The sequence below is a fragment of the Apium graveolens genome, chromosome 1, assembly GCF_009905375.1.
Source record: "Apium graveolens cultivar Ventura chromosome 1, ASM990537v1, whole genome shotgun sequence".
In the NCBI taxonomy this organism is placed as follows: Eukaryota; Viridiplantae; Streptophyta; class Magnoliopsida; order Apiales; family Apiaceae; genus Apium; species Apium graveolens.
In genome coordinates this window covers 198,834,556-198,852,413 of record NC_133647.1, presented here as the reverse complement: position 1 = coordinate 198,852,413, position 17,858 = coordinate 198,834,556, and the positions used below count along the sequence as shown (strand labels likewise).

Below are 17,858 nucleotides of genomic sequence, written 5' to 3'. Positions count from 1 at the left end.
TACAGTAGGAAATTCCACTGGGAAAGTACTTACATTGGCATCAGCTGAAGAACTTGGAGGCTCCCTACTAGGGACGGATGGAGTTTGTTTATATGAAGAAGATCCACTCGGACATAAAACAGTTGACTGGGAAGGCTTTGATTCCCCTCGAGATGTCATGCCGTAGTGAGTTGGGAGTAGATGAATCCTATCTATTAAAAAATGTCTGTGTCTAAAGCACAACAAAATTAGAGCTAAGCTTTTAGTTCTCAATATTGAACTTGTATTGATTCAGTGCAGGGCAAGCTCAGACTTTTATACAAACTCTAGGCCATGAAATGAAGGAACTAACAAAATGTAAAAATGCTGAAACATTATCAAAGGATAGACAGTGAATATATCATACAACATTGTAAGTTATATATATAGCGCCATCTTAATAAAAGAACATTCATGTGGGGGTACAAGGTACACCTATTTAACCTATTTACACTTCATGCATGACTCTGTAAAATTATATCAATCTCAATAGTAAACATGCACAAAGATCGTGTAGAGCATTGATAAAGTCTGGGAATTACAAGATGTATAACATTACAGGAAAGCATCCTATAAATCTGATTAACAAATTAACTATACTTTCAGTCTTTTACCCTTTTATCAAGATTGTCTACATAAGTTTGTTGTTCAATTTCTCAATCAAAAGCTTTTTCTCCTCTTCTGGCAGAGAATTGAATATGAAGACCGACTTGTCACCAATATCATCCTTTAGTGGCAAACAAAATCTGTAAGAAATGGCATAAAATCTATTTTTTAAGAACATCTGGAATAAATGAAGGATTTACCTTAATTGGCTGAGTGAACATCCGTCCAGCAAACACCACAAAGAGCGCCATCCACAGACCAAGTAAAGTAGTCTTAAGTCCATCATCCATTAGACCTGTCTGTATTTCCAAAATAACCCATAGTCAGCATAGGAAGCATAGATGGTGCAATAATTTACCATCTCAGACTTCAAAAATAGATACATATTTTGTCTATTATGCATCAGAACTAAATATATTCTTCATTTATGATAGACAAATAAATGGTGTTTATAATAATATCATGTGATTATCTCCAAGATGATCGAGGATTAGCAAAAGCACCATATAGGTTAAAAGGATAACTTGTTTACAAAGAACACATTGCAATTGAGCATCTCAAAGTCCGGAAGAGAGGAAAAACTTTTCCAATTCACACCTTAAATAATGAAGTACTGAGTTTAATGAAAACATTAGCAATTTCATTAGTTCAAATCAAACAGCAATCATAACTGAATACAACTGAAAATCTCAATGAATTTAAGGAGGTTTTATTATGTGTTAATTATAAGAAACTGCTTGTGATTCTGTTTTCTGTTACATGAGAGGTCTGGAATTACTCTAGCAGATAGGTCAATGTTTTTGATCAAATTCCTATCAAAGTTTCCAAACTAATAAGCGTCAGTGTACAACTTCAACAAAGTAAATACTCATTATTTTAACAAATGTTCAAGAAATGGAAAGGTTAGTTGGGTACGGAAAATTACCAAGTGCCCTAAAAGAACTGCAGGAACTACAAATGTAAGAACTCCAGCTTCCAACTTCCCATAGCAAAGCCCTGGTCCATTAATAAAAGGAATCGGTATATCATTTGACATGATAAATTAACATTGGAGACACCTAAACTAATATAGCCCCTGCACATTATACTAATTCTAAAGATCGCTCTTGATAATCATTATCTGAAACACTCAACCTGGCACCTGGTATAGAGCTGAATATTATTTAAGAAACAACAGTAAAAACTGTGTTCATTTTTCATTTCAAGCTTCGTTAATAAATAACTGACCTCTATAGATATTATATTCAATAGTTGAGGAAAAAGTAGCCATCCATTTCATTTGTAGAAAAGAATCATACACCAATCATTATTTTAAATATAAATATCAGAAATTACAAATCAAGCACACAACAAAGAATGAGCAAATTACCTTCCTTAAAGACAAGCCCCGTGAATGCAGCAAAGAGTGGACCAATAAGCCAGACAACAGTTGGGTGGTTGACTATATATTGTACCAAATTCTGACCAGCTGGTTCAGCAAGGGTGAAACTGGTTGCTATCGATCCTAAAACACCAAGGCCCCATAATAGTTGAAGAGTGCGCTTAATCTCAGTTACATAGATGTGGATCAAAAGTAAGGATAGTCCTAACCCAACAGCACCAAGTGCATAGAAGAAATCAAAATTTGGTTTGATCAGATCTGTGAGGAAGGAATGGTCAGGCGGGAAAGCCGTGGAAGCGGCAAAGACAAAGGAGGTAGCAGCAGTCACCAAGCCTGATCTATATAAGATAACCTGCAGAGTATGGAAAAGGTTGAACAAGGAATACCTACTAATGCGTAACACTTCTTTTTTTTTATAAAAAAATGGATCGACAGGCTTACAGCCTAGCGAACACCCATCTTGTCTTGATAACAAGAGGTTAAGGGTTAAGACCTCAGTGGGGGCAGGAGTGTGCATATTTAAATTCATGCATATGACTATTTTTTAATGGACAAAGATCTATAATGGCATCATAGTTTTTCGAAGTACCAAACCAGCCAATGTATATGCACAAGGAAAACGATAAGGAATGGCATAATAACAGTGACATGAGCAATTCAATGTTTGGAAAATTTCCATATTATTTTTTGACCGTCAGCCCTTTCAATTTCCCCAAGAACAACTTATTTCCCAAACCCGATAGATTTCGATACTTAAAACAGCAAATAATTTTACGAGATCACCGTATGTAATAGGCAATGACACCAGAACATAAAAGTCATCCTCTTGGTAAAGATGGGTACACTTGCAAAGTTTGCTGAATATAAACACAACAATTACCATTGATGTAGGAAGATGATGACGCAAGAGCTCATTACGGAATTGAGGCCCAATGTGAGTATACATCTCCAGCATGGTAAGGATGCAAGTTATTGAATAAAAATCAAAAAGTCATCCACAAACCATAGTAATTTAGAATGCCAAGCTCCAAATATCCAATGGATTGTTTAAGTTGAAAAAGGCAACAACTATTTCAACATGTTACCGAACATAAAAGAAATGTCAAATTTGTTACATCTAACTTCAAAATGGCTGAAATCGTAAACGGTGTTACACTACAAGAAATATTGAATCAGACAATGGTTTTTCACCGTTGTCTAAAAGATGAACTTTTCGTTGCTATCTGGGGGCGGTGTGTTTGGCATTCATACAATGATTACGCACCATTGTAACAAATACATCACACAACTGAATATAAAGCCTTTATCTCATTTTATTCACACAACCCATATGACCCTTTTTAATATTTTACAAACAACAGTTTTCTAGTCGTTGTAACAATTTAGAGGCACAATAGTTGAAAATAGTGTTATATAAATTGACTCCTACAACAGTTTATGTATTTATTTTATCTAGTTACACAATGATTTTTATTAAGAAGACAAATGTATGAGATACTTTAGGCAACGGTTTTTTGTTTTTTGGGTATTGTGTTTTAACTATGCTCACAATAGCTTTTGTAATGACCAAGATATTGTTATAAGCTAATCTAATAATGGTATGTAGTGATCCCAGAGTGTTGTTAAGATTTGTACATACAATGGTGTTAATCATTTGATCTATTGTGCAAATCATTAAGGCACAATGTTTAAGTTCTATTAATCAGTTGTATAAGTTTGTTTCATACAAGTGTATGCCTTTTAAAACATCATTGTCGAATATCTTTAGCACAATGGTTTACTTTTGTGCCAAATATTGTCTAATATAGCTTAGAACAATGGTTTACTTTTGTACCAACTGTTGTCTAGTATAACTTAGCACAATAGGTATTTTAATTTTACTAAACAATTGTATGTCAAACATATAAATGGTTCTATACCTATTCTATTTATAAATAAAGCCTTTACAAATTAGAATGGAGTTGCTATATACAGGGACAATAACTCTCACAAGGAGATGACCTATCATTTATCCTAATCCTCCTCGTTCTTCAAGAAGAATTGTTTCCGCTACTTCTCCATATCATCCTTGAGGGTGTAATTATTATTCCAACTCAAGTAAATCTCCAGAACCTGAGTCAATATAGGTCTGTAGTATTCACTTAACAGCTCATTAGAGTATAATCAACCACAAAACTTAATATCCTCGAATACCTCCATCTGCAGGGGTGTGGACAACCTTTGTGACTCAACTTGAGTTGAAAGTTCCTAGAAGAACAAGAAAAGGTGAGTTGAAATTGAAACTGTTTAACACCATTAATCTTTTACACTTTTAGAAAATCCAAACAAAACATATATCCCAGTAAAACCAAAAATTGAAGGCCTAGGAAAAAATTTGATGAGATGAGATATGTGTAGAGAACTAGAGGTACATGTTACATTGAAAAAGATAGAAACAACGAAATAAGTTAATCGAAAAATAACAGATGCACATATATTTAGGGTTTAACGCAGCTAGCTAGATATGGTATTCTCTTCCAAAAACAAACAAAGATCATGAAAAGGTTAATACACATACTTTTAGTTGTATCCATAGGACAAGAAAAACAATTTAGGAAAGGTGCCAATAATACATACTAGAGCTAACTTAGCATCCAGTGAAGGAATAAAAGCTATTTTATTAGTAAGAATAATATGCTCAGATCATGTATAGATTACATCAGATTTATAATAATCATCAACATAAACATAGCTTCATTTGTAAGATTACTTTGTTGTAAAGGCATAATTAACAGTATTCCTAAAGATTTTCATAAGGTGTTATATTGTCAATAGCCTTCAATTTTAATACCTTTTAAGTTAGATTTAAAATTTCAAGGTAATGATAGTTAAAAATACTCTGTTTATAACATGTGCTCTCCATTTATATACATCTAAATATCACAAATCATTTTTAAGGAAGGAAACTGTTAAACAATAACAATACCCTCAAGAATCTCTTTGTAGCAAATTTCCACCCCAAGTCAAAAGTTCACTAATGCAATCTAAAGAACCCTCTCTTGCATCTAAATGAAGAGGAGTGCTACCAAGGAAACTGTAAAAAATAGCCTTATAAGTACAAATGGAAAAACACCAAAGATGCAAAATTAGAATATGGTCCAAGTATATTAACAAGAAATTACCTATATCCAACGGTTGAAGTACAAACGAGGCTCCACTATCAGATAGAATATGAACACAATCAGGTCATTTGTGACGAGCTGCTTTAAATACAAAGAAGTGGCTCCTTTAGGTACCAAGCGAGCAAATTCCTTAAAAAATATATTGCAAATTAATTTAAAGGAGAGGATAATACCATATTAGGTACAATTATACAAATGAGAAAGAAAACATTCAATCTATAGAGATAGGCTCACCAAGAAAGAGCAACATGGGAGATCCAGACTTGTTTAATTAATAATAGCTTCGAGGCAACCTGAGTGGCCCTAATACGCAGCGTATGCAAGCAACTACTTCCATTAAGTGAATCAAACTTCAAAATCTGATCAAATAAGACTAGTTTTGATAGAAAAATCAAAACTCTTACATCAAACAAAACTTGAGGTTGGAGTATAATCAGTTTTTAGATAAGTTAAAAAGAGATTCCGTAAAGATGAAGATGATGGTGAATAAAGGAGATGATGGATTGATGATAGAGATAAAAGGGAACAATTTAGGGTTAGATTTAAGCGGCGGACAAGAAGAGAAGATAATAAGAAGGGGTAAAAGATAAGAAAGGGGGGAACCAAATTTCATTGGAAGGAGGGAAATAAAATTTTCCTTAAACATGGATCTCAAATTTTGGCTAAAAACTAAATACCAAACATTTTTTTTAATTCATGTGTATTAATTTTAAATAACTTAATCAATCTTTATTACATATAAATGTAACAAAATTAATATACTTTCTTTAATTCATAATGAAATTTTTTTAGTTGTTATCATACCAGATTATTTTTAAAAAATTATATATAAAATTCAATCATGCAAATCAATTAAAAAATTATATTAAAGAGCTGAACTTTTTATAGATTTCTCTATTGTTGTCATGCAAGATGAATTTGAATTTTGTTATTAAATTTTCATATGAATAAAATTGATATATCTTAAAATTGATATATCTTAACAAAAAATATTTTAACAATGAGGGAGAAAAATCTGTATAATATAATTATATATATATATTAATATTATAACATAATTATTTTTTAGTTTTTTATATTTTATATAATACGATAATTTATTTATGACACTAGAAATTTTTTATACAATTATCTTGTTTATCAAGAAATAATCTTGTTTTGAGGAGTAATACCTTAATTTACTAGATTTTTTTATTCCGATCATCTAAGATGAATTAGATTTTTTTTAAAAAAAATCTAATAAGTAAAATGATATATCTTCACATCCGTACGATTGTATCATTGAAAAAATTGTTTTTAAAAATTATCTATTTAATCAGGAACAAATCCCGTTTTAGGGAGTTGGATTTTTCCTTAATTATCTAGTAAATCTAGTAAATCTGGAACGAGTCTCGTTGTCGGGAGCTTGACTTTTCCTAGTATTTTCTAATCCTGGCATGCAAGATGAATTTGAATTTTTTTTAATATTTTTGTCATATGACTAAAATTGATATATCTTAACATTTGTATGGTCGGATCGTCGAAAAAATCATTTTAAAAATTTATCTAGTAAATCGGGAACGAGTCTCGTTGTCGGGAGTGGTACTTTTACTAGATTTTTCTAATCCCGGCATGCAAGATGAATTTGAAATTTGATGTCAATAGACAATGGATTGAACGAAAAAGACTTGTTTGTACAGGTTCTTACAATGAATTTTCGCCCAAACCGTTGTCTTATATTTTGTCAAAAAGGTTGATGTCATGATACAATGATTTCCTGAAAAAAGGCTTGTTTGTACACATTCGTAAAATAGTATAAAACGGTTGTCTTATATTTTAGAAAATCATTCTTCCAAATTTTAAAACCCTATATCGAATTAAATTAAGAAAAAATGAAATATTCAAATGGATAGACATTAAATATGGCTCGTTTCAATTTTCTTTACTCATACAGTGTCTCTATGTAATATTGTAAACTTAACAAGTCCCGAATCTTTCATATGTATAGTTATCGATTATATTTCGAAAGTAATGATGGGATCTACGTACGTATATGATTACGATACAACATATTATAACGAAAAAATATAAGTTATTTATTTCGTATAACCTTAGTGATATTTAAACATGTGTTTGATAATGTGAGTTTTTACATGCCAATCACTTCTCTTGTAGCACACTTTGAAAGCGTACCGTAACGATTCAAGTCTCATTCAAGTCTTTGGGATTGTCAAGAAATTTGATGTCAATATACAATGGTTTTAAAGAAAAAGACTTGTTTGTACAGGTTCTTACAATAGATTTTCGCCCAAACCGTTGTCTTATATTTTGTCAAAAAGGTTGATGTCATGACACAATGGTTTCCTAAAAAAAGGCTTGTTTGTACACTTTCGTACAATGATTTAATTTTAAAACTGTTGTCTTATATTTTAGGAAATCATTCTTCCAAATTTTAAACCCCTGTACCGAATTAAATTAAGAAAAAATGAAATATTCAAATGGATCGACATTAAATGGCTCGTTTCATTTTTCTTTACTCATAAGGTGTCTTTATGTAATATTGTAAACTTAACAAGTCCCGAATCTTTCATATATATAGTTATCGACTATATTTCGAAAGTAATGACGGGATCTACGTACGTATATGATTACGATACAACATATTATAACGAAACAATATAAGCTATTTATTTCGTATAACCTTAGTGATATATAAACATGTGTTTGATAATGTGAGTTTTTACATGCCAATCACTTCTCTTGTAGCACATTTTGAAAGCGTACGGTAACGATTCAAGTCCCATTCAAGTCTTTGGGATTGTCAAGAAATTTGATGTTAATAGATAATGATTTTAACGAAAAAGAGTTGTTTGTACAGGTTCTTACAATGGATTTTCGCCCAAACCGTTGTCTTATATTTTGTCAAAAAGGTTGATGTCATGACACAATGGTTTCCTCAAAAAAGCTTGTTTGTACACTTTCGTACAATGGTTTAATTTTAAAACTGTTGTCTTATATTTTAGGAAATCATTCTTCCAAATTTTAAACCCCTATATCGAATTAAATTAAGAAAAAATGAAACATTCAAATGGATCGACATTAAATGGCTCGTTTCACTTTTCTTTACTTATACGGTATCTCTATGTAATATTGTAAACTTAACAAGTCCCGAATCTTTCCGATATATAGTTATCGACTATATTTTGAAAGTAATGACGAGATCTACGTACGTATATGATTATTATACAACATATTATAATGAAAAAATATAAGTTATTTATTTCATATAACCTTAGTGATATTTAAAATGTATTTGATAATGTGAGTTTTTACATGCCAATCACTTCTCTTGTAGCACATTTTGAAAGCGTACGGTAACGATTCGAGTCTCATTCAAGTCTTTGGGATTGTCAAAAAATTTGATGTAAATAGACAATGGTTTTAAAGAAAAAAAGTTGTTTGTACAGGTTCTTACAATGGATTTTCGCCCAAACCGTTGTCTTATATTTTGTCAAAAAGATTGATGTCATGTCACAATGTTTTCCTAAAAAAAGGCTTATTTGTACACTTTCTTACAATGGTTTAATTTAAAATTATTGTCTTATATTTTAGAAAATCATTCTTCCAAATTTTAAACCCCTATATCGAATTAAATTAAGAAAAAAATGAAATATTCAAATGGATCGATATTAAATGGCTTGTTTCACTTTTCTTTACTCATGCGGTGTCTCTATGTAATATTGTAAACTTAACAAGTCCGGATCTTTCATATATATAGGTATCGACTATATTTCGAAAGTAATGACGGATCTATGTACGTATATGATTATGATATAACATATTATAACGAAAAAATATAAGTTATTTTTTTATATAACCTTAGTGATATTTAAACATGTGTTTGATAATGTGAGTTTTTACATGCCAATCACTTCTCTTGTAACACATTTTGAAAGCGTACGGTAACGATTCAAGTCCCATTCAAGTCTTTGGGATTGTCAAGAAATTTGATGTCAATAGAAAATGGTTTGAACGAAAAAGACTTGTTTGTACAGGTTCTTACAATGGATTTTCTCCCAAACCGTTGTCGTATATTTTGTCAAAAAGGTTGATGTCATGACACAATGGTTTCCTAAAAAAAGGCTTGTTTGTACACTTTCGTACAATGGTTTAATTTTATAACTGTTGTCTTATATTTTAGAAAATTATTCTTCTAAACCTAAATCACCTTCAAAAAAATTTCAATTTTTTTTTTAAAAATTCAGGCGGGAATTTAAATAAAATAGAGGGGGAAACGTAAATTTTATTTTTTATAAATCAACGGCTCAGAATAGTCTATTCATAATCCAACGATAAAGAAATTGTGACTTTTTTTAGTTTTATATAAATAAAATTTACAGTAAAAATAATTTAAAAAGAAACGTAATTTTTTTAAAAAAAACTCTCAGTTAATCAGACAATGGTTTTACAAGAAAACTGTTGTCACCTATATTCTAATGGAGGTGATTCAGACAACAGGTAATACACTATTGTGTGACACTCATTTACTCAACAGAGGTGATAAACAATTGTCTACATGTTTTGCTTCTAACAATGATGTTTGAGCACCATTGTCTAAAATACATGAACACATGTGTTCTGAGCCATCTTTGTCTAACTTGCACAACAGTCATGACAATTAGTTGTCTAAATTTAAAGTGAGCACAATGGTTTATTATGACCTAAAAACAACTTGTGTAAGAGAAGTCACACAATAAGCTGAACTATAACCATTGTCTCATTGGAGCACACTGGTACCATGTAGACAACACTTTGGAAAAAGTTGAATCGCCATTGTGTGAAGGGAAGTCGCACAATGCTTTTCAGTCAACGAATCGTTTACCGTTGTCTGATGATTTGGGACAATAGTTTTTTGATCAACCATTGTGTAAGTAGTGTTGTCTAATTCAGTTTCTGGTGTAGTGTTATAACATCAAGTTAAAAGCTAAAAAATAAACAACTGGCCACAAAGAACTGCCATGACATACCCACCATCACAAAATTCATCACAGATTTTGCAAAATCTGAATAGTAACGCAAGAGAAACTATGTACCTTATTATGCTGTCTACCTCCAGATACTAGCTCCAACCTCCAGATACTAGCTCAATTTCAAGTTTAATTTGCTCTAATTTGAAGCTCCAAATCTTGAATTAGAATTGGGGCTAAAATTAGGGTTTCGGAGAAAAGAGAGAAGAGACGGTTAACAGAGACTAAGGTAAGAAAAGAGAAGAAAGGTAAGAAGACTAAGAGAGAAGGAGGGGAGAGACGAGAGAGGCGAGGGTCGGGGAGAGATGAGAGGGTCGCGGGAGGTTTTTTGGAAAAGGGGGGAAAATATGTTTAGTGAATTTTTTGTTAAAATTAAAGGGGGAAGTGAACTGAAAAGCGGGGGGGAGTTAAGTAATTTTTATTTTTTTTAAAAGGCCATAGACAACGGTTAACAAAATGAACCGATGTCAAAGTTAAAAACATATTTGTGGCCTTTTTAATTTCTGAAGATAGACAACGGCTACTAAGTGAAACCGATGTCAATATGCGTATTCAACATCGCTTTTTACAAAACCGATGTTAAACTGTATTTTAACATCGGGTGCATTACATGCCGATGTCTAAGGACCGATGTCGTATCTACTATTTCTAGTAGTGATTGCGCCCGCAACTGATGCCTCATACCTAAGAATGTTGGTTCTTCTCAGACGCTGCTTCTTTTTCAATTTTATAAATATTTTATTGAAACATGAATAAGGATGTCTTGCTCGTGCTAAAACTTTTTAGGCCTAATTTTGAAATCTAAACATACTTTTAATATTAACTTTTAAATATCGATTTTTTCAAAAAAACTGTAAAATATCAACGTTTACTCAAGTACTCAACATATATTTATATGTATGAGTTTTTTGTAGTAATATTATTATTTTTTTGGTTTTATGTGTTGAGTATCCATGTTCATTTATATCTTTGTTTTTCTCCTACAAATGTTTTAAATGCCTGCCCTACTATGTAGGATAAAAATTTCTGTAGTGTTTTAGAATTCGATTTGAAAGTTTTAGTTAAGTTCTATGAGTAAGTTTGTAATGAAAATAATATTAATAATTATGAAATATGATATTTAATTATTTTGTTGTGTTAATTATTTATATAACATAAATTATATATTGATTAGTGACACAAAATCATACTAATAAAAATTATGTGTTGTAGTAGATTTTTGGCAGAAACTTAGCAGAATGTACCGGGAAGTTACTGCATTTGACAAATATGGGTTACAGTTAAATTTGACTTCCTACGGTCAATTTTATATTTTTTACTGCTTTCGGTCAAATTTATAAATTTGACGAAATTCGGTCAAATTTGCTTTACGTTATGCGGCAAATTCACAATTTTTCAAATTTTAAATTTTTTAGCGGCACAATTCAAAAAAATTCAAATTTTAGGCGCCAATTTAAAAAAAATTCAAATTTCAAATTTGTCAAATATTTGGTCAAATTCAATCGGTCAATTTTAGGCAGTCAAATTTGATCGGTCAAATTTATGTTAAATTTGACCGATTTTGCTAAATTTGACCAGTCTAAAAAAGACCGACACAATTCGGTCAAATTTAACTAAATATGACCTCCGGTGGTCAAATTTAGCAAAATATGACCGAAAATTTTCGGTCAAATTTAGCCGTTTTTGTTGTAGTGCTAGCACACAGGTCCTGCGAGGGATTTTTGTTTATTTGGTACTCTAGACACATTGGCCCTACGAGGGATTATTTAGTTTATTTGGTCTTCTAGTCACATTGACCCGTCGAGGGATTGGTTTAGTTTATTTGGTATCTAGGAATACTGGCTCCTCGCGGAATGGGTTTTGTTTTTTTATGCTTTAGGCATATTGGCCCTTCGAGGGATTGCTTCAGTTTATTTGGTGCTCAAGGCACATTGGTCATTCGTGGGAATGGTTTAGTTATTTAATGCTCTAAGAGCTTTGGTTTAGTTTATCGGATACTCTAGGCATACTCGCCCTTCGCGAGATTTGATTAGATTTGAATATAGTTTGACTTTGGATACACTTTTTATTTTGTTGAGGATTGGATACAGTTTATTGACTTTGATTTATTTATTTGGAGTTTTTTTGGATTGGTTATTGTATTTGATTTTAAATTGGATATAGTTTTGATGGTTTCGTATTTGTTTTATTTTTAAGTTGTTTTGGTTATTGGATAACATCGATGGTTCTTTTTCTCTGGCTAACTGGATTTCTAATTAATTCTGATTTCAGTTTAGCTACACTTGGATTGCTCTGTTTTCTTTAGTGTTGTTGCATTTTTGAAGATTTCTTTTATGTTTGTTTGCTTTAGATTCTCTTGGGAGCTTTTTGTTATTTTGGATTCGTGACTCTATTTTTGGATTCGCTTGGATACTCTTATTTTCTCTATTGTAGTTTTAAATCGTTTGGTTGCAGTTTTGAATTATTTTGTTATGTGGCTCTGTTTTTTGTTTGGGAACCTCTTAATTCACGATCATGAGTTTGAGGTTGAATGTTAAATTATGTAATATTATTATAATTGGATAGTATTATTAATATAATAGTTTTTTGTTAGAATGTTTTTTTTATTATTTATTTGGTTGTTTGCTATATAAACCCCCTCTTTCATCGTAATCGTTGTTTTTGGGGGAGTGATGTAAAAGATGCGCAATACTAAATTTTATTTAGGATAGTTAATTTCACTTTGCATCTCTTTGATTTTAACATCATGCGGCTTGGCTTAAGAACTTTAATTACATTCTCTATGCATCCCTTAGGTTTCTATATCCTTAACCACTCGTGGACCGATTTTCTGTTAATTTTAACCGTTAAGTAACACTTGATTAAGGGTAAAACAGAGATAAAACATTTTTTTATTCCTATTCAATCGTTACTCTACGATCAAAATTGACTATAACTTGGCTAAAAGATGGTTACGGTAAGAGTATATAAAGCTAAAAGATACATATATATTGCATAAAGTTATTAACCCAATTTGTGTTAAACTGAAATGAAGGAACGCAAAGTAAAATTAACATTGGAAATGCATATAATGATAATGTAATTAATGTAAAACTTGACTTTGACAATTATTTTTCTTGAATATTTGTGAACAAACTCTAGTTGTCCTTGCTGTAAAAGTTGTACACAGTGCTTCAGCAGATTAACAAATATTTTAATTTATAAAAAAGGAAATTTTAAAAATTATATTTTTAACTAGCCATCTAAATCTATACGGGTATATAACTGAATATGCAACAGATATATTCGCATGATTCACATAAATTCACAATATTTAATATTCTAATATATTGAGACTCATATAATGGTGGTGGTCTTCAAGCTACAGGCTAGAAAGTCAGCTTCATATATATGTATCGCAACTGTTAAAAAAGAGGAAAAAACCAGTTGAAAGTGTTCCCTATATTGCTTAATAATCCCCCGGGCCACAGCCACACTACTGAACTTTAACCATACCACGCTTAGTATATATATAGTCAAACGTAACAACTAACACACAGCAAGCAGATGAATGCATGCAAGTTGATGAACATAATATTCCTCTAAGATTGTTAACAATATCCATGGAAATCGCTAATTAACCCACAAATCACTCGTTGTCTTCTGCATGCTATAGGGAATTAGACTACATATACATAAAAAATTAAACTCTCCACCCCCACACAGTTTGCGGTTTGGCTGTATAAGCTGGTACTATTGTAAAAAATATATATATTAAACATTATTTAAGGAAGGGATAAATAATCAGATTTTGCAATTAGCTCTTGAAAATGAATCTATACAGTGCTACTAAAGAATGTTTTTATTTATACAACAACAACAGAGAGACTGAGAGAGATCAATATTAATTCATGGTTGCACGTGATGTCTGCTGTTCATGAAAATTCAGGAACACCTTGTTTAAGTGAAATAGGTTCTTTTTTTAAAGGAGCTGATATTGAACATGAAAATTAGTTTCAATGATCATAAATGAGCTGTGTCGAGCATTTTGTTTGTTGGCTCACAATGCTAGTTAAACTCTAAATAACTTTGAGATCGAGCGGCTCGAACTCAGCTAACTCAACTAGGCTTGTATAATATTTATCTAGATTCCCTACGGCAAAACAGAATAAAACTGACCACACATTGTAGAAATTTAGGTGGGACGTAAGCAACCATCTTTTGGTCAATTAAGAGGGTTAAACTGGATCAAATGTTATAACCAACCAGGCTTAAACCCATCACATAAAGTGGATGGTTTTAGCTTTTTAACAGACCGATTTGCCATAAAACCACCAATTCCGGCCGTTTAAACTGTTTTTAGTAGTGATTACAAAATAAAATTATTATTAATCACTTTAATGTTTTCACTAGTACATTTTTTTCATCATTTATTAATAATTTATAATTTTTTATATTTATAAATTAACACTTAGTTTTTTTTATAAAAGAACTATCAAACATTTTTTTATCACGATAAAAAGAACTATCAAACGTATTGTTATCACCATTCTTGATATTTTTAAAAGTGCCATCAAATTAAACTTGTAATTTACAATAATTATATTTATACATATATAAAAAATTAAAAAAATTATAAAATTTTGACATAAATAATTTAAAAGTTAACTTACGATTTCTAAAGTGTCTCAATAATTTAAAATAATATTGGATATGTTCTCAAAACTCGACTTAAAAATCAAAATGATATAGACTATAAGAAAAATGTAGAGTATGAGTGTGTATATGGTTATAAAATAAATACTATTATTTGATCTCGATGTTACGTGTAAAAATATAAAAGATACTATTTTAAGGTTAGTCGAGTAAAAAATATGTATGAACTATTAATGTAAAACTTGACTTTCACTACAAAAAAATGGGTAAGTACAACCGGATGAAAATTGGTTGTATTTAATTAAATAGAACCGTTTCCAGTTGTATTTAACTAAATACAACCGGTTTTTGAGAAGTACTGATTAAAATACTAATTGACTGTTAAAATAGCAAACCAAATATATTCTAATCTTCAAATAATTTTAAAAAAAAAAATCGGAAAGTACTAAATACAACCGAACACAATCATATTAGATAAAAACAACCGAATTTATTTGAAATTATAATTTTCATAAAGGCGGGAAATTTTCACCCACTTTTGCAACTAAATTTTTTTTAAATGCAGAAAATTTTCCGCAATATTTTAAGGTTACTCTAATCTACAGTTCCATAATATATTTTTAAAAAAAATCTTATTTTGTATAAAAATTTAAACATAATATTTTAGTTTAAAAGAAAAAAATATTAAAATAATTTATGGAATTATATTTTATGGGAGCATAATTAAAATGTGTGTCGAACACTGTCCCCCAATGTAAAAAAATGGAGGGCCGAAGGGAGTACAATTTAATATTTTTATTATCATCGTATATTATTTAAGATGTTTAATTCGTAATTAAAATAAAATGCATCTGTAAAATATGAATGAATAAATTATATTAAAATGTTATTTAATTGATTGAAAAGGTAGAGTACTGAAAATATTAAGTGTGTTATTCTGAAATAATTTTAAATAGAGTGATAATTTATGTTGAACTAAAAAAAGATAATATAATTAAATAAGTTTCATGAAAATCGAATCCAAAACTCGAAAACTTGAAAACTCAATAATAAACCTAATAGGCTCGAAAGATTGGTAAGCTCGAAAACTCGTTAAAAACTCAATAAGCTCGAAAACTCGATAAAAAACTTGCGAACAACTCGAACTCGACTCATTTATTTTACTGGTCGAGTTGGAACATAAATTGCAGGTTCAATTATTTTGGGCTCGACTCGATTAAGTTAAAGCTCGAACTCGAATATGATAAGCACCCTCGACTCGACTTTAATTACGCCCCTATCCTTGGTGAGAGATTATTTGTTCTCTCCTTTATTTTAAGTGTTGATTTTGATTTCGTGATGAAATTTTCTATTGGATTGCAATTATAGTTGATCGCTTAAACGATAATTATAAATCCTATTTGATAACCGGTATGAAATACGGGTCTGAGATTAAAAATATCAAATTAGTATTTGTAGAGGATTGTAGCTCAAAACTCGTGTGAAATACAGATCTAAATTAAAATATTAGATATTAAATTGATACTTGTAAAAAAAATTGAACATGATCAAAATGTATAATAAATAATAACTATTAAATTAAGTAGTTAAAAATAATCCAATGAAGGTGTGGTTATGAAATTTTAAAATTGTTAGATTTAAAAATTATTATAAATTTAGAAAAATACTTACTTATTTGAGGAGAATCGATATGGATGAAGCCTCCTTTGCAACATCTAAAGCCTCATTTGCAACAAATTAAAATTCGAAAGTCCTTTGCGACCTCTTAAGCCTCTTTAAGCTAGGGTTCAACCTAATTGGGATTTGACCTAATTGCAAGATTAAGAATATATGGTTTTATTTTGGGCGTTTAAATTTAGGGTTCTTTATTGAGAGTTTTTGAAAATTTAAATGGGAAAGTATGGTGAGGGAGTGTGAGGAGCGGGGAAAATAATATGTCTAAAATAGGGGGAAATAAAAATAAAAATGGTAAAATTTGACTAAGTAAGGGAAAGTGGGGAAAAGAGATTTACATCTTTTTTTGTTTTTTTAAAGAAAGTACTTATGACATCTATTACAAATTGAACTAGTTTACTAAGCCGCGATTCGTAGCAGCCTTCTAAAATAATATTTTACTTCTTTCATTTTGTATTTTTTTTCGATATTCGTCCTTTCGAAATTATCAATAATAAATAAATGTAATAGATTAAGAAGTTTGAAAAGCATTTCTCTCGTTAAACATTATCGCTCTTTCATTATTCACAAATTTAATATCATAAACTTATATTATTTATTTATCTCGTTAAACATAATCATTTTTTCATTATTCACTAGTACAGACTGGACTTTTAGCGTCGGTCAAAACAGCACTAAGGCGTCGGTCAAGTGGCGAAGTAAGTGTGGGGGACGCTATATGTATGGACCTACAGCGTCGGTTAAACAAGCGACACACAAACATTAATTGCGTCGGTTAAGAGACACATGTCGTAGGGTCATCAACCGACGCTATAGGTTGACTTATGGCATCGGTGTTATATATATAACCGAAGCTATTTATTGCCTTGATACACGTCGGTTGGACAAAATGTCGACGCTCTTGGTTTGATGAATTGCATCGATCAGCTTAAATGCCGACGTTGTTGGTTCTCACCTGTTGCGTCTGTTCACTAATATGTCGATGCATCAGTTGTTCATGATATACGTCGTGTTATTTAACCGACGCTATTGCTTCTCACCAAATGCATCAGTTAGCAGAAATGTCAACGCACTTGCTTCTCATTAGTAGCGTCGGGTCGCAATAATGCCGACGCTTTTTGTCACAAAAAATTTAATTTTTTCCCTGTTTTCTATTGATATTTTAAATATTTTCTATAAACTTGTTTCATTATACAATTAATATTAATATCCCAAAAATACAGTATAACGGAAAATTAAATTGTACAACTTAAAATTATATATTACAATAAATTTAGAAAATTTTGCAATGGCACTTGAAAGAAAAGTATATATTTAATTACAAATACCATCCAACTCTTTCTATTATGGTTCCCTTACATATAAAATAACACATAC

The 17,858-nt window shown here is 30.7% G+C and overlaps 1 protein-coding gene across 1 annotated transcript; it reads right to left on the bottom strand.

The window, feature by feature from the left end:
• Nucleotides 1-554: 554 nt before the first annotated feature.
• On the bottom strand, nt 555-2,960 carry LOC141716087 (uncharacterized). Its single transcript, XM_074518761.1, has 5 exons — nt 2,781-2,960; nt 1,994-2,357; nt 1,550-1,620; nt 825-923; nt 555-745 (listed from the first exon to the last, which is right to left on the bottom strand). The coding sequence occupies exons 1-5, from the start codon at nt 2,958-2,960 to the stop codon at nt 650-652; spliced, it is 810 nt and encodes a 269-aa protein (XP_074374862.1). The 3' UTR covers nt 555-649.
• Between the last annotated feature and the right edge of the window lie 14,898 nt (nt 2,961-17,858).

Excerpts from the sequence above, each read along its gene's own strand:
- LOC141716087 (XM_074518761.1), bottom strand. The coding sequence starts at position 2,960 with ATGCTGGAGATGTATACTCACATTGGGCCTCAATTCCGTAATGAGCTC. Across the intron at positions 2,358-2,780 it reads CTATTACATACGGTGATCTC|GTTATCTTATATAGATCAGG; the intron begins GTAAAATTATTT and ends CATACTCTGCAG. Across the intron at positions 924-1,549 it reads CAGTTCTTTTAGGGCACTTG|ACAGGTCTAATGGATGATGG; the intron begins GTAATTTTCCGT and ends TTGGAAATACAG.